Here is a 26,878-nt window from a genome sequence, read left to right as displayed (position 1 = left end):
GAAAATGAATGTGGAAAGGAAGAGCAGGAAAGGGCAGCAGGAGCTCCTTATTCCACAACTTTCCTGATTCCTTATTCCCCTTCCTGCCCCACACGGCTCCAGGTGGAGCAGAGGCACCGAGAGCGCAAGATTAGCTAATTATTGACTTTTAATCAGCTGATAAATTGACTTTTATTCCCTGATAACTCAGCCCAGCTCCCCAGCCTGGGGATTGCAGGGACATTTTCCACCTGCAGAGGAACACCCTGGGAGGTCACCAGGGGTATAAATCCATCAGGAAATGAAATAAGGGCCCCTTATCCTGCCCTTCCCTGGATGTCACCTCACTGATAACCCAGACCTGGAAGCACAAGCACAGCCTCATCCTTGGGAAGGAGGCAAAACCTCTGGAAAAGCTCTGGGATGCTGCTCCAGCATCTGCCACGGGAATAGCAGAGACCAGCAGCAGAGAAACTCCCTTTCAGCTGTGCCCTGCACCCCCCAGCTGAAAAAAAAAGTTGAATTTCCACTCCCAAAAGGCCCCAGATGTGGCTTCAGTCCCAAATTAGTTTTCCCACACCCCTGCTCGTTATGGAGCAGAGCACAACAGCACCGGGCATCCCATTTAAATTGGAGATTCTGACCTTTCTGCTGAGGATCTTTCCAGCCCATCCTGTTCCCAGCTTTTTTTTAATTGTGTGTGTGTGTGTGTGTGTGTGTGTGTGTGTGTGTGCTGGCACTTCCTAATCCTCCAAATGAGATTGGATGCAGCTTTTTCAATATTAAAATGCACTGCATCCTCTTTTCCCCGAGCCCTCAGGTAATTAGGAGGCTTTTAAATGCCCATAAACCGGGGATGCAGGGGTGGAGAGGAGGGGACTGTCACTCCAGTGTCCCCACAGGGGTGGGGACCCAGAATTTGCCCTTTTCCAGTGAAATCCACCCCGGTGCTGGGCACTGGGAGCCACTGGCTGCATTTCCCTGGATAAGGCTGGCGCCAGGAACCTCCACAATCACTTTTGGCTCAAAACCCAGCGTCCCTGACGTAGGGATTTATCCGGGGACACTTCAGGACAATGTCAAAAGTCCCTCGTCAATAACCTCGATGTTTTTGGGATTAAAAAAACCCTGAAAACCCCGCGGGATTGGGTCCTTCTGGCGCAGCATCACTGGGAGCAGGGATTGGGACTCGCTTCCATTGCACCACGGTCCATAAGGAAAATAGATTTGCTGTCCCAGGAGGGTCCTGGGAAGCCAAACTTTATTCCAACAGATGGTGATCCCATCAGGAGAGGGATCTGGAATTGCATCTGGAGTTGCCAACACCCCCTGGGGAGCTGAGGAGGGAAGGGGTATCCCTGTTTTTAGAAAATACAAGGAAGAATCGCTGGGTTTGGGGGGATATGGGCGAGTTTGTAAAGCCCTTGGGCAATGGGATCCACCGGCCCAGCCCGTGGGAGGCCGCATCTCCCCCCATTCCCGCAATTCCCAGAGTTTAGCCGGAGGGAGGGAACACAATCCCGGGAGGATTGAAATAGCACAAACCAGCTCCTCGCGCCCAGGCTGGCACTGAGGCAGCATTCCCTGAGCATTCCCTGAGCATTCCCAGCCTGCTTTCCTATGGAAACGAGCGCCGCAGTCCAGCCGCGTCCCTGCAGGGTGGCTCCGGGCACAGGGATGTGAATCCCGCATGGATCCAGCCCTCCAGGAATGGGGATCCCCGCGGGATGAAGGAACCCCTGTGGATGTGTTGGACACCCCCGATTCTCCTGGCACCCGGAGAATTCCGCGCTCCCAGCCCGTGTCCCTGGATGTGGCTTTGGGAGCCGAGATTCCCAAAGATTTGGGAGAAGGTGCTGCCCTAATCAGCTTCAGGAGTTTCATCTGGAGCCTTTTGGAATTCTCTCCTCACCTGGAGGGAGTCGCTGTGTGCCACAGCTGGGAATTCTGATGGATTGGGATCACAGCAGAGCCAGCACCCGGGAGGGGATGAGGGTCTCAGCTGCCACCAGCACCCCCTAAAATCCCTCCCAGTGATTAAAGTTGGCAATAAAAGGGGTGGGGAAAAAATTCCCGCTCAGGTTAATCCCTTTTGAGTCACAATTTTTTTATTCCCAGACTCGGGAAGTTTTGGAATTAATTTTTAATTGATCTGACAGCACCAAAAAAAAAAACACCAAAAACCTCCACATATGCAAACAAATATACCCACATATGTATTTATATGTCTATTTATTTTGATATATTTAGCTATGATATATTTATTTAGAATAAATATATTTATACATTATTTCTATTTTATATATATTATTTATTATTTTCATATAAACAATAAATATATACTTTATAATAATATATTATAATATATACTTTACAATAAATATATACATATATAAATGCATTTACATTTATATATGTAGCTATATATATTTATTATAAGTATATTTATTTAGAATAAATATATTTATATATTATTTTTATTATATATATTATTTATTATTTATATGTAAACAATAAAGTTATACTTTATAATATTAAATATATTATAATATATACTTTATAATAAATATATACACATAATGTATTTACATTTATATATGTAGCTATATATGGAATGAATGCGTTTATCTATATAATTTTTTTTTTAATTTATATTTTAAATGTAGGTTTAATCCTTGCTGCCTCCATTCAATAATCCTCGGGCCGGTCCCGGGTGCCGGGAGGATGGACCCGGATTCCCGGGGGGGGATCGCGATCCTCAGCATCCCTCGCTTTGGGCGCAGCAGCGCGGCCGGGGCCACCCGAGAGCTGCTTCCCGGCGCTGCCGCATCCCTGAAAAACAGCGAAAACAAGAAATAAATTTTAAAAAAATTTTAAAAAAATTATATATATATATATATATATGTCCCGCCGGGGCGGCGGGAGGGAAGGGGTTAAGGCCGGCAGCCGGCGGAGGGAGCGGAGCCGCTGGATGGAGACGTTAAGAAGCGGCGCCCGGCAGCGGCTGCGGGCAGAGCCGAGCGGCAGCCGCCGGGCCGGGCTGGGCTCTCCTCGGCCGGCACCGGCATCACCGGAACCTCTCCCGGGCGGTACCGGCACCGTCAGAGCCCCCCCGGCAGCGGGGCCGGGCCGCGGGCAGCGCCCGGAGCCCCCCCGGCCCCGCCGCTCCCGGATGGAGCCAGCGAGGGATGGATGGAGCGAGGGATGGAGCGGCGGCGGCGGCGGCCGGGAGCAGGGCCCGGGGACGGTGAGGAGGAGGAGGAGGAGGCGGGGGAGGAAAAAGGGCTCGGGGGAGGGGGCAGAGGAGCTGCCGGTGCGGGGAGAGCATTGAAACCGGGGTTAAGGGATGATTAAAAAAAAAAAAAAAAAAAAAGAAAAAAAGCCCAAATTAACAACCGAAAAAAATAAGAGGAGAAAACAAACAACACTACCCCCACTCCCCAGATCCCCTGCGCAAAATAAAATTTTTAAAAAGGACCAGGGAGCTCCGCGAGCGGGGGTCGGCAGCAGCCCGGCCCGCCGGGAATTGCGCCTGGGAAGCGGCGGCTGCGGCTGCGGGAACTTGGGGGGCACCGGGTCCCCCCCCGGCTCTGCGGGAGTTGATGGCTCCCGCCTCATCCCGGCAGGGATTTTTCGCTGGTTTCCGCTGGTTTGGGAAGGGTTTTGCTTCGCTGAGGGAGCCAGGCAGGAGAGAGCTCTCCTCATCCTCATCCTCCTTCCCAGACTTTGTGCAGGAACATCTCCGCCGGGGAAATAAGGAACATAAGGGAACGTAATCCTGCCAGAAGCCTCTCCCCTGTTTATTTTCCTCTTCCCACATCCATGCTGGCAACTTCGGGGAATAATTTAACATAAAGATGAGCAGGGAGAGCAGAGGCAGTTGCAGAACGGCGTGAAGGTAACCTTGAGCTGAGCCCTGTAAACCCCGGCCTCCGTCAAGGCAGGATTAAAGAAACTTTCCTGGCAATCCAGAGCTGGGAATCCCAGCCTGGCCCTGGGAATTACAGCCCCGGGGTGCCCCTACCCTGCCTGGCCCTGGCCCACTGCACCTGCTCATCTGGTGAGTGCTGTATGCTTCCTTCCTCTGGGAATTTAGCTGGGAATTATCCTTCATGAGGGGCTGTCCCTTCCCTGGCCTTGGCAAAGAGCTCTCCTTTGGAACATCCAAAGCTGTTGAGCTCCAGGGGCTCCTCCAAGACAGGATTTGTTAGCATTTGTTGGGCTTTTTAGTGTATATTATTATATTATAGATATTACTAGCAATTATTGTGGTTTTGTACAGATTATATTACATCTATTTAATATACTATTAGCAGACACTATGGTTTTATATTTATTATTCTATTTTCTATGTTATTAGCCCCTACCATGGTTTTTATATACATTACATTATAATATTCCACATATTATTAGCAGGTATTAGGCCCAAGGAGAATTCCCCAGGGAGTTTTGCTCTGGTTTTTGGGATGCCTTTCCCAAATCCTGGTGCTGAAAGACCCAAGTCCAGCTGCAGCATCAGGGCTGCAGGTGCCTGGGTCCAGTGGGGCTCATCCATGTGAATGTCCCTGTCCTTTAGGGTCCTTGATGTTTGGGATGCTGGCAGATGGGAACCCCTGATTCCCCAAGGGGATTTGGGGATGGATTTTTCCTCCCAGATAAAAGCTTCATTCTTCCTGGGGGATCTTTTCCCCATGGGCAGCTGGGCCAAGCCTCAGCAGCTCCAGGCTCCCACCCAGAGTCACAATTCCCATGGCTGAGGCAGGATCCAGGAGCGTTCAACACCATCCCCAGCTCAGTCCAGATCCTGGGAAAAATCTCTGCTTCTCCCACCCCCCTTGGACCAGCAGGGACTGACTGAGCAGAGCAGGCAGCTCTGGGATGGGAATTTGTCCCTCCCAATGTGTTGGCTCTCTCTGGAGCCAGGAGCCCCTCCCGGGGCTGGGGAAGGAGTGTGGGACAGGAGGATCTGCCCCAGGCTGAGGGATGAGCCTGCAGCATCCATGGGAATGGCAGATCCCTCCCTGGATGAGGGGAAAGAAAGGAATCAGCTCTCCTGGGGAAGGAGGTTTTGAGGGAAGTGTTGCACGAAATCCTCCTTCTCACTCCATTAATGTCTGTGGGCTGTGCAAGGCATTGTCTGCTGCTGGAAAAGCTCGTTAGTTAATTGCCCCAGTGCTGCTGTAATCCCAGATTAACGAGGGCTGAGGCGAATCTCCATGGAGCAGACCTGAGCGTGGGATTTGTGGGGAGATTGGATTCTGCTCTTCCCTACCTGGGCAGTCCTTGGGGGCTCCATCCTGGGCTGGATGTGCTGGGTGCTCCCATGGGAAGAGGTTTTTGTGGGGCTGAGCTGCACCCACGAGGGGTCACTTCCCAAATCCCCCCCGATGGTCCCCATGGATCCCATTGGGATGGGATTTAGGCATGTCCAGCTGGGTGCACCTGGATTTCCCTTGGGACAATCTCCTTTTGGTGTTTCTCATCGCCTCCCCATGAATCCTGGAGCCAGGACTGGGCTCCAGTGCTCCAAACCTCGGGATGAAAGCCTTTGGCTGCTGCTGTTCCTCCTCGTTAAGCACAAGGAGGGAAAACAGCAGCATCCCGGCTTTCCCTGGAATCAGAAGCTGTCAGCTCGGGATGTGCTGGCAGCTGCAGCTCAGGAATGCTTCCCCACAGCCACAGGGACGTGCAGGTGACCATGGATGGAGTGGGCAGAGGATTTGGGGAGGATGAGCAGCGCAGGGAGGGCCGTGCATCCCCCGGGGTGGCTCCAGCCCCGGCGCTGCCTCTGGAAAAGTCCATCCCGTGTGTCCTAAACCTCCTTCTCCTCCGGGATTCAGGCAGCTCCGTCTGGGGGGAGCTTTGCTGAGCCAGCAGCTGGCTGGGATCCAGCTGTGCTTCCCTGGGGAACAGCCCCGGCCTTCCTCCCGCCCCCCTCCTCCTCCTCCTCCCGGCTCCCTCCCTGGGATGCACATCCCGGCTCCCCAAGCCTGATTGAAAACCGTGCCTGGATTTTGCAGGCTGGGCATGAAACCCCCCCGAACCCGAGACATGAAAACTGCTTAGGTTAAAGCCTGACACAGACACTCAGCGTCCTCCGAAGGAATTACATCACCTTTTCCAAGGGCTTGAGTGTCGGGAGGGTGGGAAGGAATGGGAGAGGGAGTCTGGGAGCATCCCTGGGTGTCGCTGAGACCCCACAGTCTGGGGTGGCCTCTCCCAAATACCACCGTGTGTGTCACCCAAAACCAGGGAATTAACGGGGAAGTGGAGGTTTCTCAGCCTTGGATGCAGGGATGGGGCTGATGCCAGCAGCAGGAATGCCGGAATGCCCAGGGAGGGATGCTGGAAGCTGGCAGGGATGTGGTGGGGGAAGGTTGGGATCCTGCGCCCAAATTTAATGACCCTGATCCCAAAGGAGGGAGTTTCCTGCTCCTTCCACAGCCCCACCCCAAATACCCGGGGCAGATGGGATAATGCTGCTGGAGAGAACTGGATCACCCACACCCCCGGGGTTGCTGCAGATTAATTAATTAATGAAAATCATAACGATGCTGGGAGGGGATCAGCTGGATCCCCACTGTGCTACCTCATTTCCATCATCCCACATTCCCTGGCCCCTCTCCCTGCCCCAATCTCTGCAATCCACGGCGATTTCCTCCCCTATTTCCTTCCCTGCCTTCGGCAGTGCCGGGTGCTTTTTAAATGATTCATGGCTTAAACCATTTTTCTTTATGAGCTGCTTTTCACACTTGTGAGGGGAATTCAGCCTCCAAGAACCTGGAACTGGCTTTGATGGAATTGTGGGTGGAGGAGCAGAACGTGAAGTAAAAACTCCCCATTTTCAGCTCCACTTGGGCCATTGTGGAGGAGAATACCCAGGGAAAGGAGCAGAGCCATGGAGATGGGATTACCTGGGAATTAGTGGCCTGGAGGGAACAACATTTCTTTGCTTCTGGGGGCTGGAGCAGCCTCCTCATCCCAGCTAGGATTGGTTTTGGGAGTGTCTCACCTGAACTAGAGCAAATTCCCACCACCATCATGGTGATCCCATCCCGTGCCAGCCCATGGATGTGGGGTTTGGGCAGGAATCGGCATCCTCAGGGTGGGGATCAGCATCCCTTGGGCAGGAATCAGCATCCCTTAGGTCGAGGTCTGGGAATTTGCAATGCCAGGCAGCTCAATGTCATAATTAAAAATGGGGTTAAGCTTCCTTAAATAACTTGATTAAACAAAATTGCCTTTCTGGGCCAGGCTGCAGGCCCTGGGCTCGTGCAGCTCTGTCCAGTGACTGGAATAAGCCAGGGCAGGATCCATCCTGATGTTCCTGGGTTTATTTATAGCTCAGCCCTGGCAGAAACGGGGCTGGTGCCCTGTGGGCTCTGTCCTCTGGAGAGCACAGGGAGCACTGAGAGGAGCTTGTGCAATTAGCACGACCTCATTTCAGAGGAGCCTTTTAGACCTTAATCAATTAGTCTGGGGCAACCCCCAAATGGATCCTGGATCTGAATCCCTCTGGATCTCGGTGCCTCATGCCCTGGGAAAGTGCTGAGGGCACCAATAAATCTCCAGAATATTTCAAAATCAGTTTTCATCCATAAGCAAAACCATCTCCTTAATTCCAGTCCAAACTCCTCCGTGGATTCCCAGCAAGGAGGAGGATTTGCAAACCCCACAAAATGGAAATCCCCCACAAAAACCCACCAGCAGATGGGCAAATCCTGCCCTGGATCTTCAAACTGAGCCAATAATTCCCCAATGAGAGGTTTTTCCTTTGCATCTCTGGCTGGTTTGGCCTGTGGAGGGGATTTAGTGGCTCCACAGGGAAGCCCAGGCCTGGGAAGTGTCTCACACTTGAGGATGAGGATCTGATCCCAGTGCAGCTTCCTGGGATGAGTCTGGAAGCTGCTGACTCAGCTGCTTTTAAGGCTTCCCCAGCGTAGAGGAGGCACAAATCCATTTCTCAGCAAAATGAAGGCAGAGAGAAGCTGAACAAATAAACTGGGCTTTCGTTTGAGGGCGACTGACAGCTCCCTGTGCTCGGCTGGCCCCTGGGAGAGGCACTGGAAGGTTCTGGATGCTCCAGGTCTGCCCTGCTGGGATGGGATAATCCTGGTTTATCTCAGCTTCATTCCCAGCCAAATGGGGTTTAAATTCAGCCCCATGCATCTCATTTGCTGCTTCCTTAACAGGTGGAAAAGGGTGAAAATCCATTTCCACGGGGCTGGAAAAGAGGATGGGCAGCTCCATCTGGAATTTGGGCTGCCCAAACTCTGCTTGGGCAGCAATTCCAGGCTGGCACTGGGGCGTGAAGGCTGAAGGGTTTGAGGGATGGCAGTGCCCAGGGTGCCCAGTGTCACTGGGGGTTTGTGCTGGTGTCCCTGGGGGTTGGACTGGTGTCCCTGTTTGGTGCTGGGGAGGATGTGGAGCTGCAGGAGCTGCTCTGGGATGGAGGCACACGGGGATTTCTGGTGGTCCCTGCACCCAGGTCGGTGGCTTTTAGTGACAGCATGTCCAGGGGACCTCCATGCCCTGTGTCCCATAAATCCTGCACCCCGTGGATTGGGCTCTTTTACCCCATCCCCTGTGTCCTTCCCTGCAATTCCAGGCTTGGCAGAGGCATTCCAGCATTCCCAGGGTGCCCAGAGGGGTGCAGAACCTGCTGTCCCCACGTCCTGCGGCGTGGGACTGAGGTCAGTCCCTGCGTCACAGCCCTCCCGTGGGGTCACCCCGCTGATGTCACCGCCCCTCTGCTTGCCAGCCCTATTCTCTCCCCGTCCCTGTGATAAGAAATGTTAATGAGGGGGTGAAATTGGATATTCCCGTGGCCTTCTCCTCCTAATGGAATTCTGGTGGTGGTTAATTTGCTGTTTTTAATGGGCCCTTTGTTCTCCCGGCCGGGGGGAGCCACGTGAGGGTGTTTGGGAGGTGGCGCCTGAAGACCAGTGAACCTTGGGGCTCAATAATTGCAGAGCAATTTGAAGACAAGCCCCAAATCCATAATTGATGGGCCCTTCACTCATCCCGCTCTCGCCGCTCCCGGACCTGTTCCCACCTCTCCAGGCGCAGAGGGATGGATAAACCTAGGTAAAGCTGGCAAATTATCGAGGATTTCCTTACCCTGGGGACAGCTGACACTGCTCAGGGAGGTGGGTTGGGTGTGGAGTGATGCTGAGCCGGGTATCCCGGGGCTGGGATGAGGATTTTGGCTCCTGGTGGGATTATATTGAGGCAGAGCCGGGTGTCCCATCGATGGATGAGGATTTTGGCTCCTGGTGGGAGTGTGGTGATGGATGTAGGCAGGGAACCATTCCCCGATCCCAGCTGGCCCCACATCCTGGGAAACCGCTGAGCTTTGGCTCTGGAGGGGCAGGGAGGGATTCCCCAACCCTGGCACTGCCAGCTGGGGGGGATTTTCCCAACACTGCAGCTCCCAGGGCTGGATCCCTCCCCTGGGATGCTGCAGGGGGCTGGATCACAGCGGGTCGTACCTGAGCGGGGGCTGGCAGGTAATTCCCTGCTGGATAATTCCCTCTGTTCCCTGCTGCCCCAGCAGTTTTCCATCCAAGCAGCCGCGGGGAGGCCAGGCTGAGGCCGCTGCATTGCGCTGGCTGGGGACTGTCCCCGTTTGCTTCATTAGCTTGGATGGCAAAGTGTGTCACCACTGTCCCCCGGCCACGCCGCGGGCTGGGCTGGCACCGAGCACAGCGGGGTCGGGGACAGGATGGGACCCCTGGGGACACCGTGGCGGTGGCGGTGGCAGTGGGGGCCAGGGGTGGCCACTCCTTCACCCCAGCGCTGCTGCACGGGGTGGATCCATCCTTAAAGCCCAGAGAGCGCTGGTGGGATGCAGGGAATGGCGCTCTCGGTGGCTCCTGCAGCCCTCAGCTCCCGATGCCGCCCGTCCCAGCTGATACTGGGAGCGCTGGTGCCGGGCCCGCCTGCCGCCCCCGGGAGCCCGGAGCTGAGCCCATTATCTGCTCCAGACAATTAGCAGAAGCATTAATGGAATATATGCAAATGCGCAGTAATTGACCTGTGACTCCGCAGTTCATGATGGAGAAGGATGAGCTCCAGATGGCTTAATGAGAGTAATTTAAGCCCCTTCTTTATATTCTGTGCCAGAGCCTGGCAGCGCCCAGGGAGGGGAGGAGGCGAGGTGGCACTGGGGACACTGGGGAGCAGGGACAGCCCTGGGGACGCTCCCTTTGCTCCCCAAACCACCCCGAACCCAGCTCCCATCGCAACCCCCGGAAGGAGGATTTGTTCTGGATAAGGGAGAGCCAGAATTCCTGGTCAGGAAGTGCAGGGGAGCGGCCAAACACCCCCGGGACCACCGGGCTGGGGGCTGCTCTGCCAGCATGATCATGCTGGTGCCACATCCTGCACATGGAAAACCCAAACTGCTGCTACTCCGAGGTTACTCAGCCTTTACTCCAGCTGTGTTGGGGAGGGCTGGTTAGGGGTTGTGCCCTTCCACTGCTCTGCCCCAGCCTCTCCAGCCCTGAGCTCCACAAAATTCCCGTGGCAGAGCCAGAGGTATCTGAATAACCACTCTGGGAAACCAAATTAAAATATTGATGTATAATTCATGCCATATGTTCCACCAATATTTTTTATTTAATCAACTGAAGACAGATGGCAGGAACATAGAGGCCATTAAACTAATGGCACTTTGTCTTTCCATTTATTTCCATCTCCTTTCCTAAAATAAGAGGAGACCGTGACAGGCAGCACACCCTGGGCACTCGGATGTGTCAGCAGGGGCATTTCCCACGTGGCATTTTCCCAGGAAAGGCTGGAGCAAATCTTCCATAGCTGGGGGGGGGGGGGTGGGAAGGAGAGAAATCCAGCTGGATTTGTAGGGAAATCCATCCTGGTGGGGCTGGAGGGGACTGTCCCATCTCTGCCCTTCCCATGCCAAGGCCTACCAGGGATGGTCCTGGTGCTCCTGGGACAGCACCATCCTGGTGGCAGGGTGGGAATGCCACCAGGGGATGCTCCTGGCTGGAAGATAGAGGATGTCATGGCAATCTCCAGTCCCTGGGGACATGAGGAGCTGGAGGGACACCCAGCAACGTCGTGCTCCTGCCCCTGTGGGATGCTGGAATATTGACTGGGATACCCATGCACTGCCCATGCATGGATTTCACTTGGGCTCTGCTGCTGCAGAGATGTTTGAATCCCGGGGTGCAATGTGTGTGTGTGTGCACAGCTCATCCTCCTGGGGGTGAAATTGTGTGAAACTGGAAATTTTCCCTGTCCCAGAGCCAGCCTGGAGCACCTCTCCTGCACGACAAGGCAGAGACGTGCAGGCTCTAGGATTTGGGCTCACCCCACCAGCACCGCTCCCACTGCACCCAGTTACCCACCTGGCAGAGGTGGGACTGCCCCTCCTCGGGGCTGGAAGGTGATGAAGACCACAGGTGGCCTTCCTCACCGCCTGGAGGGACAGGGCCACCATCCTCCCGTGTCCCGGGACGCTTTCCTGAGTGCGCCTCTCTCTCTCTGACTTGCAGGTGGAGATTTCTTGCCCTGGGAGTGAGCTGAAAGAGGTTTCCTTACACAAAGGCTCCCAGGCAGCATTCCAGGCTCCAGGCGCGTCCAGGCACCTTCCATTCTTTGTCTGAAAGGGCAGCGGGGCCGTTCCCATTCCAGCGATGCCTGACGGGGCCGGTGCCGCCGGGAGCGAGGAGCTGCGGCAGCTGATCGGCTTTCAAATCACCTCCAAACCTCGATTTCCTTAACATGATCCCTCCATCAGCGCAGTCCCCGGGGCACAGCCGGGCAGGAGAATAACCCGGGGCTGGAGGTGACAGCCAGCGCTGGAACACCCCGGCCACCACGCGGGGACTCAAAATCCACCTTCCCCAGCACTCCAAGACTTTTTTTAGGGTCGGGCAACGGCTCTGCACGACCTCGCCCTGCAGCTCTCACCCCGTTTGCTCACCGGGATTCACCTCCGAGCCGGGCGGGATAATCCCATCCTCGGAGCATCCCCGGAGCCGCAGAGCAGCTTCCCCGCGGCGCCGGCTGCCGCGGAAGGGATGAAGACGCTATGGCCAAGCTTTTGCTGAAACTCCAGCGGTATTTTCGGCGCAAACCCGTGCGTTTCTTCACTCTGCTGGCTCTGTACCTGGCGGCGGGGAGCTTGGTTTTCCTGCACTCCGGTTTCTCCGGGGAGCCCACGGTGCCGGGGAGCCCTCGCAGCCCCGCGGCCGCCGAGGGGCCGGGGCTGCCCTACCTGGGGGTGATGCAGCTCAGCCGCGGCTTCAAGGCGGCGGCCACGATGCCGGCGGGAGGCCGACGACACGGGCCCTGGTTCAAAAGCACCTCCAAGGAGCCGTCGGACAGGGGAAAATCCCGGGATAACGGCGGCCCCCGGAGCCGGGCGCTCCGGGGCAGGAGCGGCCGCGAGAAGGAGGAGGACAGAGGTGGGTCCCTGCTTCTGCCTCTCCATGGGGGCATCACGAGTTGGGGAAGTGGTGTCTGGGCTAGACAGGACCACAATTCCCGCCCAGGAAATGTGTAATTATTTATTTGTTTATTTATTAATTTATAAACCACATGCACGCGCTGCTGGAGCACTGAGGTTTTCTTCCCCCATCCCACGGGGATGCTCTGGGGAGCAGCATCCCACTCTGGAGAACATCAGCCCAGAGAATATTTCCAGAAGGATCTTCTCCCTCCTTCTTTCCTCTCCTCCCTCCCCAAGTGCCAATAATGTGCTTTTATTTTTCCATCTTCACTCTTTCCCCCTGGTTCATCACCGAGCCCCCCCCTTGCTGTTACAGGCGATTTTGGGGGTGGCAGCTGTGCCCCATCTTCCTCCCACCCTTTGGCTCTGCCAGGGGCCAAATTCAGTTTTCATTCTGTTGGCCTGAATCAACCCAAAATCCAGGTTTGTGTGGGTGTTGTGTCGAGGCAGGGGCTGGCTGTGATTCCCATGGAAGTGCAGACAGGGCTGGGCTGTGGCCCCTGGAGCCAGGAGATCCCTGCCTGGCTGGGGTCTTGTCAAGTGGATTCATTATTAATGATCAAAGATAAGAAAATGGAATGATTCCCACTGATTTTTAAAATGGCATTTATTTATCCTGAAGGCAGCCAGAGCTGTGCATTCTGTGGGATTTGGGTGGCTGGACTCCAGCAGGAAACCCCAAACCCACAGCAAAATGGGGCTTTCCCAGGGGTCCAGGCTTGATCCCCCCAACCTGGACTGCTCCCAGGGCATGGAGGGCTCCTCCTCCTCCTCCTCCTCCTCCTCCTCCTCCTCCTCCTCCTCCTCCTCCTCCTCCTCCTCCTCCTCCACCTCCTCCTCCACCTCCTCCTCCTCCTCCACCTCCAGCAGGACGTGGTTTGTTCATTCCAGGAATGATGCATGGTCCAGGCATGGAAGCCAAAGGAAAAGTGATGCTCACGGGATCTTGTCCTGCTAAAAGGAGCTGAAGGGGTTCCCCCGTTGTGACCCCGCTCTGAGGGGTCTCTGGGGTGTTTTGGTCTCTCTCTTAATGCAAACTGACTTCAGTGCAGCCTCAGCAGATGGTCCCTGAGCCCAGGCTGTCTGTCCCTATAAAGACCCCAAGCAGTGTCCATGTCCCAGGCCATATGTGCCAGGTGCTCCAAGATTAACCTCATCCAGCACTGCCAGCAGGGATGGGATGCTGGGCTTGGGATTCCTGGGTTTATCTGCTCCCAGCTGCTCTGGGAATATTTTTTTCCCCTTGGAGCATCTTGGCTGCTCCTGAGTGGGATGGTGTGGAGAGAAATTCAGCAGCTTGAGGAATCTCACGTGCCCGGTGTTCCTGGTGTGGCTGGCAGAGCTGCCCTCACTTCCCTGCTCCTCTGGAGCACTGGGATATCTGGCAGGAACAGGTGGATTTAATGGTGTTGGTAATTAAGTGGGGACAGCTTAACGAGGTGGTTGTGGAGGCTCTGCCACGTGAAATCATTCCAGAGGGAATTCTGCTCCAAAAATCAGCTCTGGTTTAGAGTGTGATGTGCAGTTCCCTCTTCCTCCTCTTCCTCCTCTTCCTCCCTCTCTCAGCAGTGTCAGGTGAAGGTGTGGGTGGAGAACAGCCCTGCCTGCCAGGGAATGGCCTCATCCCCATGGGAATGCAAATCCCTGTGGGAAGGGGCATCTCCTGCCTCCAGCCAGGGTGCATTTTTAGGCAGTGAAGCCAAGGGAAGCAGGAACAGACCCCAACCCTCAGCCACATCCATCTCTGGTGCCTCCCTGGACAAGCCCAGCCATTCCCACCTGTGATACACAACCAAGCAATTCCATGAGGATGCAGGGAGCAGCCACCCCAGGCAGGGAGCTGGAGCCATCCCTGTATCCCCAGCTCTGGGAAAAATGGGGTGCTTGGGGAATTTAATGACGATCACTGGGTGGATGTGTGTGTCTGCTCACAGCTGTGTTTCCAACAGGCTCCAAAATTCCTCCTGGAGGTGCCCACCTCTCCCTACAAACTGCCCACCCAGTCCCACCCTCCTCCTTCTCTCATGTCCTTGTCTGTCCCTAATTATTCCAGCTGGCTTCCCAATAAGTGGCAGCACGCATATGTCAGGAGCGCTGGGTTGAAGGTAATGCACATCAGTCACTGGATCTGTGCAAATGTCTGGAGCCATCCCACACCCACTGGAATCCTCTGACCTGCCAGGACCTGCTCATCCCTGTGGGAATGCTGTGTGGAATAACTGGGAGTGATGGCTCTGCTAGTTGGAGTTACCTGGGACATTTCTCTCCATCTTCCTCCTCTTTGGCCTCCAGGCTGGCTTGGGAAGGTGGCTCCAGCACTGCTGGGGTCTGTGCTGTGCTGGGATAATTGGGAATGGGGGGGTCTGTGCCACCATGGATGGGGTGAGGTGGCTCAGGGACCCCACGGAAGTGTGGAAAGCAGGGGGGAGGTGAAAAGTGTTATCCCAGAGTGTGGCTTGGAATTGGAGTGGCACAGTGAAAGAAATTCCTTCCTGTGAGGATGGGCAGGCTCCGGCACAGGGCGCCCAGAGAAGCTGTGGCTGAAACTGTCCAAGGCCAGGCTGGACAGGGCTTGGAGCACCCTGGGATAGTGGAAGGTGCCCCTGCCTGGTTTGGACCCAGAGTTTCCAAAGCAAACAAACAGGGAATGCTGCTGCACATCCCTATTCAGGAAAAAACCCAAGCGGGGTGGGATCAGTGAGGTGTGACCCTGTCCCCTGTGTGTCCCCAGCCCGGTACATCGGCTGCTACGAGGACAACACCCGGCAGAGGACCCTGCGCGGGATGTCCTTCTTCGACTACAAGAAGATGACGGTGTTCCGCTGCCAGGACAACTGCGCCGAGAGGTGGGGACAGGGACAGGGCCTCCATGAATCCCAGCACCCCATCTCCAGCAATCCTTTCCCGCCATCTCCATGAAGCCTTGCACACTGTCCCTCCCAATTCCTGCACGCCAGCTCCATCAATCTTTTCCCACCATCTCCATGAATCCCTGTGCACTGGCTCCATCAATCCTTTCATAGGATAGGATGGGATAGGATAGGATGGGATAGGATAGGATAGGATGGGATATTTTCAGTGGCAAGTGCCCTTAAAGGATCATTAACCCAAAAACCTCCCATTAACTGGGAGGCACTGCTGATCCCAGCACTGGCCATAAGCAGGAATATGGAATGGAATGGAATGGAATGGAATGGATGGAATGGATTGAATGGAATTAAATTATCTGATATTATATTATATGATGGATTAGGATATGATAGGAAAATAGGGTAGGATAGGAGATAGAATGGAATGGAGTGGAGTAATAGGATAGAACAGACTAGGAAAGAATAAGGATAGGATAGGAAAGAATTGCAGAATGGGATGGAATATTGGATTGGATAGGATAGGATAGGATAGGATAGGATAGGATAGGATAGGATAGGATAGGATAGGACAGGAAAGACTTGCAGAATGGGATGGAATAATGGATAGGATAGGATAGGATATTTTCAGTTGGAAGTGCCCTAAAAGGATCATTAGCCCAAAAACAAATCCCTGGGATGCACTGCTGATCCCAGCACTGGCCATAAGCAGGAATGCTCCATGGAATGGAATGGATAGGATAGGGTAGGTTAGAATAGAATAGGATAGGATAGGATAGGATAGGATAGGATAGGATATTTTCAGTTGGAAGTGCCCTAAAATGATCACTAACCCAAGAAGGAATCCCTGGGGTGCACTGCTGATGCCAGAAAAGCAGCAATGCTCCTCCCAACACCACTGGAGCCGGGGGGGATGTTCTGAGACCCCGTTTCCCCTGGGCAGGGGGTACCTGTACGCGGGGCTGGAATTCGGGGCTGAGTGCTACTGTGGGCACAAGATCCAGGCATCCAACGCCAGCGAGTCCGAGTGCAACATGGAGTGCAAGGGAGAGCGGAGCAACACCTGCGGCGGGATCAACCGGCTCTCCATCTACCGCCTGGAGCTGGCCCAGGAATCCGCCCGCAGGTGTAAGTTGGGGGCTGACCCCAGCTCAGCCCTGGGATGGGGGGGAATTCTCTTGGTGCTGGAGGGGTGATCCTGGCATTCCCGAGCCAGGCTGTGGCTCCATGGAGGTTTTTGGAGAGCGGTTCTTGAGTCCTGGGGTGGTTTTGCTGCTGCAAACATCAGGAATCTCCTTGTGGGGAATGCTGCTGGCTGGGGTTGGGTGGAATGAGGAGCCTCAAGGACTCCTGCTGGGATTCAGGGAATTTTGTGAGGCTTTGGGTGGAGGTTTCTTTCCCCATGGCCAAACAGGACCGTCAGTGTCTCCTGCGTGTGCTGCAGGATGAAGGATGTGTGGGAATTCCAGGCAAGGCTGAGGGTGCTCCCTTGTTTGGCTCCCAATTAGGCAGCTCTATAATCACCCACATTCCCTGCTCACCTTTCCTCATATCCAAGGAATGGGAAAGAGGATGGCAACAACCAGGTATGCACAAGGGGCTGAGGGTTCCAAGGACCAGGGATGGGATTCCAGGCCTGACCAAACCTGGCCCCGCTTTCCTCCCTGGCCCTGCCCCTGCTCCATCCCTGGGATCATGGAGCTGATAAAAACAGCCAGGAAAATAAAATATCCCTGACTTTGCCTCTGGGGTTTTGCTCTGATTGTGACTGCACTGCTGGAGGGGCCAGGAGCCGCTGGAGCAGTTGGGAATGCCGTGTCACACAGAGTGGCAGCAGTGTCATTTTTGGAGTGACACTGGGGCCTGTCTCTGTCTCTCTCTCCCAGATGGAAGCGCAATATTCCGGGGGTGCTTCCGCCGGCCGGAAAACGTCTCCATCGCCCTGCCCGCCAGCCAGCTCATGCTCAACATGTCTGTGGATAAATGTGTGGATTTCTGCACAGAGAAGGTACTGGGATAAACTCCTCTTCTTCTTTGTTTCCATCATCATCAGAGTCACACCGGGAGATCTGAACCCAGTTTAGGAACATCATTTATCAAAAAAAGGGATAAATGGATTTGTGTCCCTGCCACGGGAGGGAGTGGAGCCAGCAGCAGCCCTGGGAGATTTTGGGAATGAGCATCCCAGAATTAGAGTTTAGGTTGGAAGAAGCATTTAAAGGAGCCTCATGGGGTCCTGCTCTGTCCAGGGGTCTCATCCTGGGGCACAGTGCCTCTGGGCAGGGGGGAAAGGTTGGGAACTGATGGAGGGTGGATGCTGGAGTGGGCTGGAAGGATGCTGGAAGTGGTCTGGAATGATGCTGGGATTGGAAGGATGGTGGAATGGTCTGGAAGGATGCTGGAAATGGGCTGGAAGGATGTTAGAAATTAGGTGAAAGATGCTGGAGTTGGAAGGACGCTGGAATGGTCTGGAATGATGCTGGGATTGGAAGGATGCTGGAAATGGTCTGGAATGATGCTGGAATGGTCTGGAATGATGCTGGAAATTGTCTGGAATGGTGCTGGGATTGGAATGATGCTGGAGTGGTCTGGAATGATGCTGGGATCGGAATGATGCTGGAATGGTCTGGAATGATGTTGGGATGCTCTGGAAGGATGTTGGAATTGGAATGATGCTGGAATGGTCTGGAAGGACATTGGAGTGATGCTGTAATGGTCTGGAAGGATGCTGGAATGTTCTGGAATGTTCTGGAAGGATGTTGGAATTGGAATGATGCTGTAATGGTCTGGAAGGGTGCTGGAATGTTCTGGAATGTTCTGCAAGGATGCTACAGACCACCCCGCGCTGCCCGGCAAGGGCGGGCGCAGGGGCGCGAAGGCCCTGCTGCGGCTGGGGGGCGGTGCCAGCGCCGTTCCCTCTGCCCATCCCGGCAGGAATTCCCGCTGGCAGCGCTGGCGGGCACCACGTGCCGCTGCGGCTTCCCCAGCACGCTGTTCCCGCTGCACGAGCGCGAGGACGAGCAGCTCTGCGCCCACAAATGCGCCGCCGAGGAGTTCGAGAGCTGCGGCTCCGCCGACTTCCTGCTGGTCTACCAGACACAAGTGCAGGGTGAGCTTCTCCCCCACCTTTACCCCGCCAAAAAAAATGAATTTTCGCTCTCCTTCTGAGGATGAAAATTCATTATAAAGGTCAAAATTCCCATCGGGTTAAAAATGATGGGAATTTTGAGTGAGTAGAAGGGTGTGACCGTGTTCACAGGGGTCCGAGGATGAGGGGAGAGACGAGGATCTGACTCCATGTTTCAGAAGGCTTGATTTGTTATTTTATGATATATATTATATTAAAACTATACTAAAAGAATAGAAGAAAGGATTTCATCAGAAGGCTAGCTAGGAATAGAAAAAGAAAAAATGATAACAAAGGCTTGTGGCTCGGACTCTCTGTCCAAGCCAGCTGGGCTGTGATTGGCCATTAATTAGAAACAACCACATGAGACCAACCACAGATGCACCTGTTGCATTCCACAGCAGCAGATAACCATTGTTTACATTTTGTTCCTGAGGCCTCTCAGCTTCTCAGGAGAAAAAAATCCTAAGGAAAGGATTTTTCATAAAATGTGTCTGTGGCAGAAGGGAGACTTCTACTCACTCACCTTCTTCCCTATGGCACTGTTCGTATCGTGATCTATCCTGCAATTTGCAGCATGATTTGCCTCAAACCCTTACATCACCAAATTCCTCACTTGCCTACTATTTTTCCTAATTGCAATACTCATCCTAATCATTGCCAACAACCTCAGTGTGAGGATCCCATTAAAAATGAGCGGGTTTTAATTCCCCTGGGAAATCAGCGCTCCCCTGGTGAGCTGTGGCTGCGGCCTGGCTCAGCTGCAGGGCACAGCAGATTCTGCCTCTGGCAGGATTCCTCCTTCCCAGGGTTTCCCCACCTCTCTGTGATCCCACGGGAGTCTGCTATCCAGACAAGCTCCAGGGAAAAAAAAAGTGGGGTGGAAAAAAGGCTGTGACCAGGCAGAACATTCCTGAGAGAGCAGTGAGCCAGGGAAGCACTGGGAGAAAGGAAAACCGTTCCTGGGAGAGGAAAGGGCTGAAGGGAGCAAGTGAGGACCCAAATTCGGGTGGTTTTGGGTCAGTCTTGTCACAATCCGTTGGTGTTTGGGGCTGTGCTGGAAATGCTGTTCATTGATTCATCCAAAAAGCAGGAGCGTTTCTTGGCACAGGAATCCCTGTTAGTCACTCTTCCCTAAGCACACAGAGCTGGGAATGACAGAGAACTCTTGGGAAAAATCCTCTTAGGACTTTTTGGGTGTTTGGGACTCTTTGAGGTGTCCAGAACCCTTTGGGATGTCCCTCTAAGCCTTAGGCAGGGCCCCTATTCCTGGCCCAGCCCCTTCCCCAAGGTTTTCCCGGGAGAGGCAGCGTTTCCTCAGACATCCCAGTGGGACAAGCAGATTTCCGTGACACATTCCTGACGTGTCTCCCTGCAGACAACCGCTGCATGGACAGGAGGTTCCTGCCCAGCCGTGCCAAGCAGTTGGTGGCCCTGGCCAGTTTCCCTGGAGCTGGGAACACCTGGGCCCGGCACCTGATCGAGTTGGCCACTGGCTTCTACACCGGCAGCTACTACTTTGATGGCTCCCTGTACAACAAAGGTGAGGGGAGGGCACTCCTGGGGTGCCACCCCAGCTGGGGACAGTCCTGGTGACATCCCAGGGGCTGCAGGAAGGGCGGAGCAGGGCTGGGCGTGAGCGCTGCTGCTCCATGGGGTGGTTTGGGGTGGAGTGTCCTGGTGACGGAGCTCCTCCCTGGGAGCGTGGGGAGGTCCTGGCAGGGACCAGCCCAGAGCAGCTGTGGCTGCTCCATCCCTGGGAGTGCCCAAGGCCAGGCTGGACAGGGCTTGGAGCAACCTGGGATAGTGGAAGGTGTCCCTTTCCAAGGAGGTTGGAATGAGAGGAGCTGTAAGGTCCTCTCCAACCCAAAGCATTTGGGGATTCTGGTTCTAATAACCCACCCCATTCCCAGCTCCCCCAGTTTAGAACCACTCACAACAGTTTCACCTGGACACCTTGAAGGTTTCTCCTGTCGCTCCTTCACTTTTTGTGGCTTTGAGAGGAAATTCTCCGTCCCTGCTCAGCTGTGGTGGAGTTGGGATCTGTATCTGTGCCACGTGGTTGGTAGAGTCTGTACCCAGACTATTCCCTAAATCCCCTAAATTTTCCTGACATTCCTTCCCAATTCCTGCCAAATCCAGCCTTGCAGGAGGGAGATGCTCAGTGAGGGAGCACTGTCCCAGCCCCCAGGGTGCAGCAGCATCCCAGGGAAGGCAGCAGCACTGGGAAAAGCCTTGGCTGGGTTTTGCTGAGCCACACGAGCGTGGGCTCCGTGTTCATTCCCTGTTGGAGGGGCCAGGAGGTATCCAGGCAACCAGCAGATTTATCCACTGCTGAGAGCCAATTACACCTCTCTAATTGATGGAATACAGCTCCTTCCAGCTTATCCCCCTCTCCAGGTGCATTCCAGGGGCTGGGATTGATGCTGGCTCAGCCCCATGCTCAGTGCAGGGTCCCCTTTCTGGACCCCCCACGGCATCACCCCCACCTTGGGCTGATGTGCAGCCCCACAGGCACAAGGATTTCCCCTTCTTTATTTATTAGAGGTCTCTTCCAACCTCATTATTCTGTGATTCTGTGATTACTGGGAGAGGTTTCAGCTGTGCTCAGGGCGGTTATAGCCATTAAATCTGCCCTTGACCCCTCAGAACAGGCACAAGAGCTGAGTGTGGCCAGGGAGATGTCACCCTGAGAGGCCCCTGTTCCTGTGAGCCACCCACTCATCAATTTTATGAGACTCATAACATGGGAAAATAAATGATTTCCATCTGGGAGAGGGATGCAAATCCTCCTTCACGCCCCAGCTGCTTTCATCATCCAACTGGATTTTGCAACCTGATATCCCTGTGATGCTCCCTTTCATGGAACCCTGGGATCCTTTGTGTTGGAAAAGCCTTCTGAGGCTGAATCCAACTGTTCCCCCAGCACTGCCAAGGCCACCACGTCCCCAAGTGCCACATCCACACGGCTTTTAAATCCCTGCAGGGATGGGAGCTCCATCACTGCCCCGGGCAGCTGTGCCAGGGATTGATCATCTTTTGGGTGGGGATATTTTCTTTTATATCCCATCCAAACTTTGCCAGCACAGCCTGAGGCCATTTCCTTTAATCCTGTCTGGTTTCCCCTGGGAGCAGAGCCCAACTCCCCCTGGCTGTCCCCTCCTGTCAGGGAGTTGTGCAGACCCAGAAGGTCCCTGAGCTTCCTTTTCCCCAGGCTGAGCCCCTTTCCCAGCTCCCTGTTACTCCCACTAATCCCAGCTCTATCCGGGCAGGATTCAAGGGCGAGCGGGACCACTGGAGGAGTGGGAGGACCATTTGCATCAAGACCCACGAGAGCGGGCAGAAGGAGATCGAGTCCTTTGACTCTGCCATCCTCCTCATCCGCAACCCCTACAAGGCCCTGATGGCCGAGTTCAACCGCAAGTACGGGGGCCACATCGGCTTCGCCGCCCACGCCCACTGGAAGGGCAAAGGTAGGGCAGGGAACCCTCTGGGAGAGCTCCAGCCCGGCTGCTGGAGCTGGGAATTGCTTGGGAAAGCCCAGCAGAGCTGGAGTTGGGTGTGCATGGGGGAACTCTTGGGCTGTGCCACCATTTTGGGGACAGTTCTTGGTGTAACCGTCGCCTCTTGGTTGTGGGTTCCTGTGTTGGGTGGGATAAGAGGGGAAGGGATGGAACAGGACAGCAGGACCAGGCAGGGATGGGCATCTCCTGTCCCCAGCCCATCCCTGTGGTTTCCAGGTGTTATTTCCATGTGTCCAGCTGCTCCCCAGCCACCACCTTTCCCACGCACAGGCGCGTGCCAGAGGCTGCTTAATTACAGCAATTTCCAAATTGCTGTTGTGGGATTGACTTCATTGGAAAGAGTTAAAATGTTTAGCTTGATTGAACATCTGCTACCCTTAATTCTGAGTTTATTTAAGGGGAGCTTTGGCTGCTGTGGCTGGGATGTGCCTGGATTTCGTTATCTCCATGTGCTCACAGTGCTGGGCACAGCCCAGTCCTGCTCTCCCCATCCCATAAAACCAGCGGGGTGTGGTGTCACCCACTTCCTCAGCCAGTGTCTCTGGGCTGGCACTGCCCTCACTGTGGTGGCACAGAGCCTCTTGGTTGATTTTTTTCCCCATCCATTTGTGGATAGAGCCAGGATTGGTTTCCCAGCATCACAGGGAGCCTCCTGAGCCTTCCCAATCCCAACCCCCTCCCCAGCCTGTCCCAGGCTTTGTGTCTGAAGGGGAGGGAGATCCAGAGGGGACCATGCTAGCACAGCCTTGTTTGGAGGCACTTCAAATACATCACCAAATTCTTTCCAGAGGATGTGTGGAGTAATTAGGGTTAATTGTCAGGTTAATTAACCACTACTGGGAAAGATTGAGATTTTCCATTGCATGGTTGGGGACCCCATTCCCAGCTGGAGAGGCTCCTGAACACGGAGCTTGAGGGTCCCATTCCCAGCCTTCCCTGCAGCCCAGCTCTCCAAATTATTTTCTTCTCCCAAGAACTAATTTTGGGGCAAATTTGGGAAAAAAAACCCCCGGGCCCTCTCTCCAGCCTCACCTCCAGTGCTGAGGGGGTGTTCTCCCATTTCTCCCAGCCCATTCCCAGCACTGCAGAGGCCAAACCCCTGTTTGGTTCCGTGGCATTAATTTTACAACGTCCCTGGAGCGGCTCCAAAGCAAAGTTTTATGTGCTGTGATTACACAAGGTGAATTGTCCTGGATCTGTTTAATGGAACACATCCTGTGGTTAACGATTCCTCAGGGAATTTAACCCAGTCCAGCTGTTAATCAGGCCTTGGTTTTGTGGGGAGGACACGAGGAAGAGGGAGATGCCTGGAGCTTTAATGCAGCGCTGCCAGGAGAGAGGCGGCTGATTATCGGTGTCTCATCATCCCTCTCACCACCTGATTTGAATGGCAGGATCAATTAGCCAGAAGGTTAATTGAGATGTTCCAGCAGGGATGGGAGAGGACACAGGGAACATCCACTCACATCTGTTGGAACCCTGGATGCTGAGAATTTTAAACTTTCTGTGCCGAAAGGCACAGACCCCCAAGAGAACACTGCATTTGACCCGGGGCTTCCAAAATTGATTAACAGCACTGGGATTATGGGTGTGGAGTTGGTTAGAAGTGTGTGAAAAAACTTAGATTTGGGGATTTAGTATATGGTGATATATGGGAGCCAAGATGGAGGATTTTGGGCGTGGGTTAGGTGTCTTTTTTGCACCTTCTTCTTCAGGAATCTGGGTCGTTTTCTTCTCGGAGTCTCTGTGGTCAAGATGACCCCGAGGTGTTAGAAAGCCTCTTTTCCCAGCCCTGAGATCAAAGAAAGAGTCAGGATTCTTTGGCTGTGGTTTTCAAAGTTGTTTATTTTCTGTTATCTGTAACATTCCTTTTCTGACCTGCTGAGGTCTGTCTAGCAAGTCAGTCCGTGGCACACTGACCGCCTTCAGGACGGTGTTATCTTTTATACTAAAAACTTCCTGTACATTATTTACCGTTATAATTTTCTAATACCTATCACCTATATTAGAGAGTTTGTCTCTAAAGCAATCCAAAAATGCCACCATTACAGCAGAAGATGGAGGCTAAGAAGAAGAAGGAGAAAGACAGAACACGCCCAGATTCCTTCATCTTGCCTCCTGAACCCCTATTCTAAAACCCCCAAAATTCTACATTTTTCAATCTGTGATAAATTCACTATCACTCTACTCAAAATCCTGTGGCTTGTACATCTTCATACAAAGCTGGTAGTTTTTTCCATGGGTTAAAATCAAAGGCACAGGTGTCTTTGACTCCATGCCAAGGTCTCCAAGCCCCCTGCCAGGGTCCTGAGTCCTCCAGGGCAGCCAGAGGAATGTCCTGGGCTCCGACATTTTCTCTAACTGGCTGAAATCCCAACACACATCCCCTTCTCCTTTTTTTTTCCCCCCAGAATGGCCGGAATTTGTGGCCAATTATGCCCCGTGGTGGGCAACCCACACTCTGGACTGGCTGCGCTACGGCAAGAAGGTGCTGGTGGTGCACTTCGAGGACCTCAAACGCGACCTCTTCGTGCAGCTGCAGAGGATGGTGGCCCTGCTGGGTGTCACGGCCTGTGAGGACAGGCTGCTGTGTGTGGAGGGACAGAAGGATGGCAACTTCAAGCGCTCGGGGCTGAGGAAGCTGGAGTACGACCCCTACACGGCCGAGATGAGGAAGGCCATCAGCGGCTACATCCGCACCGTGGACGCCGCCCTGAAGCTCCGCAACCTCTCGGGGGTCCCCGAGGATTATTACCCCAGATGATGGTGACCACAGCGGGGGGATGGTGCCCAGGGGTGGCTCTGTCCTCCCAGATTCTGCCTAATTCCACCCAGTGGGTGGCTCCTCTTTTAACCCTCCATGTGCTGCTGTAGCTGTCGGTCACTCCCTGCATGAGCCGCCGCAGGTCCCCAGCCACTGCTGAGCTTTTTTTTTTTGGCCAACCTGGGGACACGGGTGCCCTCCCTGCTTCCCTCGGGGTCCCCTGCTCCTGTTCTGGCTGCCCCAGCCCTCCTGGGAAGGGCAGTGGGATGTTTGTGTCCCCTCATGCTCTCCTGGGGACATCAAGCTGCTCAGGCTCTGGTGCACCCAGAGCTGAGCTCCTTGGGGTGGGTGTCCCCAAAATCCCAGCCCTGCAAGGATTCCACTTGTCCTTGGATGGAATCTTCAGCCTTCCCAAGGGAGGATGGACCAAGGGTGTGGCACTCTCGCGGATCCTGCCTGAGGTTACGGGATGGCAAGGCCATGCTGTGCAATGTCCCCAATCCTGGTGGCGGTGGCCCATGGAGCCATCCTGTGGCTCCCTGAGAATTCCCTGGAATTCCCCAGCCACAGCACCAGGCAAAGTTGCTGCTCCAGCCCTTGCAGGGGCCCATGACCCCCACCAGTGCGGCAACAGCTGGAAGCTCCCCTTCCTTGTGGATGCAGCTCCAGAGTGGGAAGATTTCCCCGGAGCTGCTGGGACCCACGAGCTCATCCAGGCCTTGTTTCAGAGCCCGTGAGCCAGATCATCCCCTCAGGAGCATTTCTGGGGGGCCAGGAGCAGTTTAGGGGAATAGAAGCAGGGTCCACACTGCACCCAACCCCCGTGGGGAGCAAACCCTGGGGCTGAGCTTTGGGGTGTCCCAAAGCCAAACCAAAGGATCCCACACACCGGGAATGTGCCGATTTCCCGGCTGGCTTTATGCACAGCTGCATGTGGTCCCTGGCTGTCCCCTCATCCCACGCCACCCTCCCCATCCTGGCTTTGTCCCAAACGAGCTCCCCAATGCTCCCAACTCGCAAAACCCCTTGGATGTAGGTGCAAAAGCCATATATTGTACGCAGCCTTTTCTAGAGTTGGAGATTCACCAGTTGGCTTTTAACTCTTGATCCCGATAGAAATGCAGGCACAGGTCGAATCCAGAGACCCTGCTTGGTCTCTATTCCAAGAGAGAAGAAAACCCCCTGGAGGAAAAAGGAGAATTTCAATAAAAATCTATTTTTCTAATGTGTGTGTGGAGCAGAGCTGGGCTGCTCCTTGTTTTTTTTCTTTTTGAAGGAGGTGGGGGATTGCGATCAGAGGGAGCAGCTGCCCCATTTTTAACTCTTTTTAACTCTTTTTTAACTCTTTAACTCTTCCCTTGACACACAGCTGGAGGTTTTTTTGGGATTCATGGCAGTGGGATTGGAGCTGAGCCCACTCCTCTTTGCTCGTGGCAGCCCCGGGTTTGTCATGTCAGAACAAGCCCTCAGGGTAACCCAGCAATTAAAGGAGAGGTTTCGTTACTGCTCTGCCTCCCTGTGTGTTCGTGGGACCACCTGAGCACTCCCAACTCATCCCAGAAAAGGGCTGTGGGAGCAAAGGGAGAACAGCTCCTCTCCCCTTTAATCCCATTAATCCATTTCTGTATTTAAACCCATTAACAGGTGTTTAAATCCCATTAATGTCATTTCTGCGCTGACAACACAACCAAAGCTGCTCCTTTTTGGGAGCTTCTGTACCTGGAGAGTGTCCTCACAGACAGATTTGATGGGATGTGTGCTAGGAAGGGGGAGATTCACTGCAGGATTCATTCCTGACCTTCCTCGGCACCAGAGTGAGAGCTGGGTGCAATTTATCCTTTATTTCTAATCTGGAGTTGATGAAATTCCTATTTTTTTTTTTTTTTTTTTAGCAGGGATGAAGCCTCGGCCTCGGCCTTGATTTGTTCTGACAGGCCCCGGCCGCTGAAGGGGCAGCGCTGCCTCCCTCCCCTTGGAAGTAATTAACCCCTCAAAGCCAATTAATCGCCCAGATAAAACAATTAAGGGATGACCTCGCGTGCGGCGCTCAGAGCCTGGGCTGCAGCTCGGGAGGACGGAGGGGAGGGGACCCCACATCTGCACCTCCACAAACCCCACAAAAAAACACCCCTGGGAATC

At 54.1% G+C, this 26,878-nt stretch overlaps 1 protein-coding gene across 1 annotated transcript; it reads left to right on the top strand.

Annotated features, from left to right (window-relative positions):
- The first annotated feature begins 2,992 nt into the window (after positions 1-2,992).
- WSCD2 (WSC domain containing 2) lies at positions 2,993-25,964 on the top strand. Its single transcript, XM_066562180.1, has 9 exons — positions 2,993-3,226; positions 11,499-12,413; positions 15,189-15,303; positions 16,268-16,452; positions 17,211-17,332; positions 18,259-18,433; positions 19,830-19,994; positions 21,724-21,924; positions 24,387-25,964. The coding sequence occupies exons 2-9, from the start codon at positions 12,038-12,040 to the stop codon at positions 24,737-24,739; spliced, it is 1,692 nt and encodes a 563-aa protein (XP_066418277.1). The 5' UTR covers positions 2,993-3,226; positions 11,499-12,037; the 3' UTR covers positions 24,740-25,964.
- Positions 25,965-26,878: the final 914 nt, after the last annotated feature.

Source organism: Molothrus aeneus, chromosome 18 (assembly GCF_037042795.1).
Source record: "Molothrus aeneus isolate 106 chromosome 18, BPBGC_Maene_1.0, whole genome shotgun sequence".
Lineage (NCBI taxonomy): Eukaryota > Metazoa > Chordata > Aves > Passeriformes > Icteridae > Molothrus > Molothrus aeneus.
This window is presented reverse-complemented; position numbering and strand designations above follow the sequence as displayed.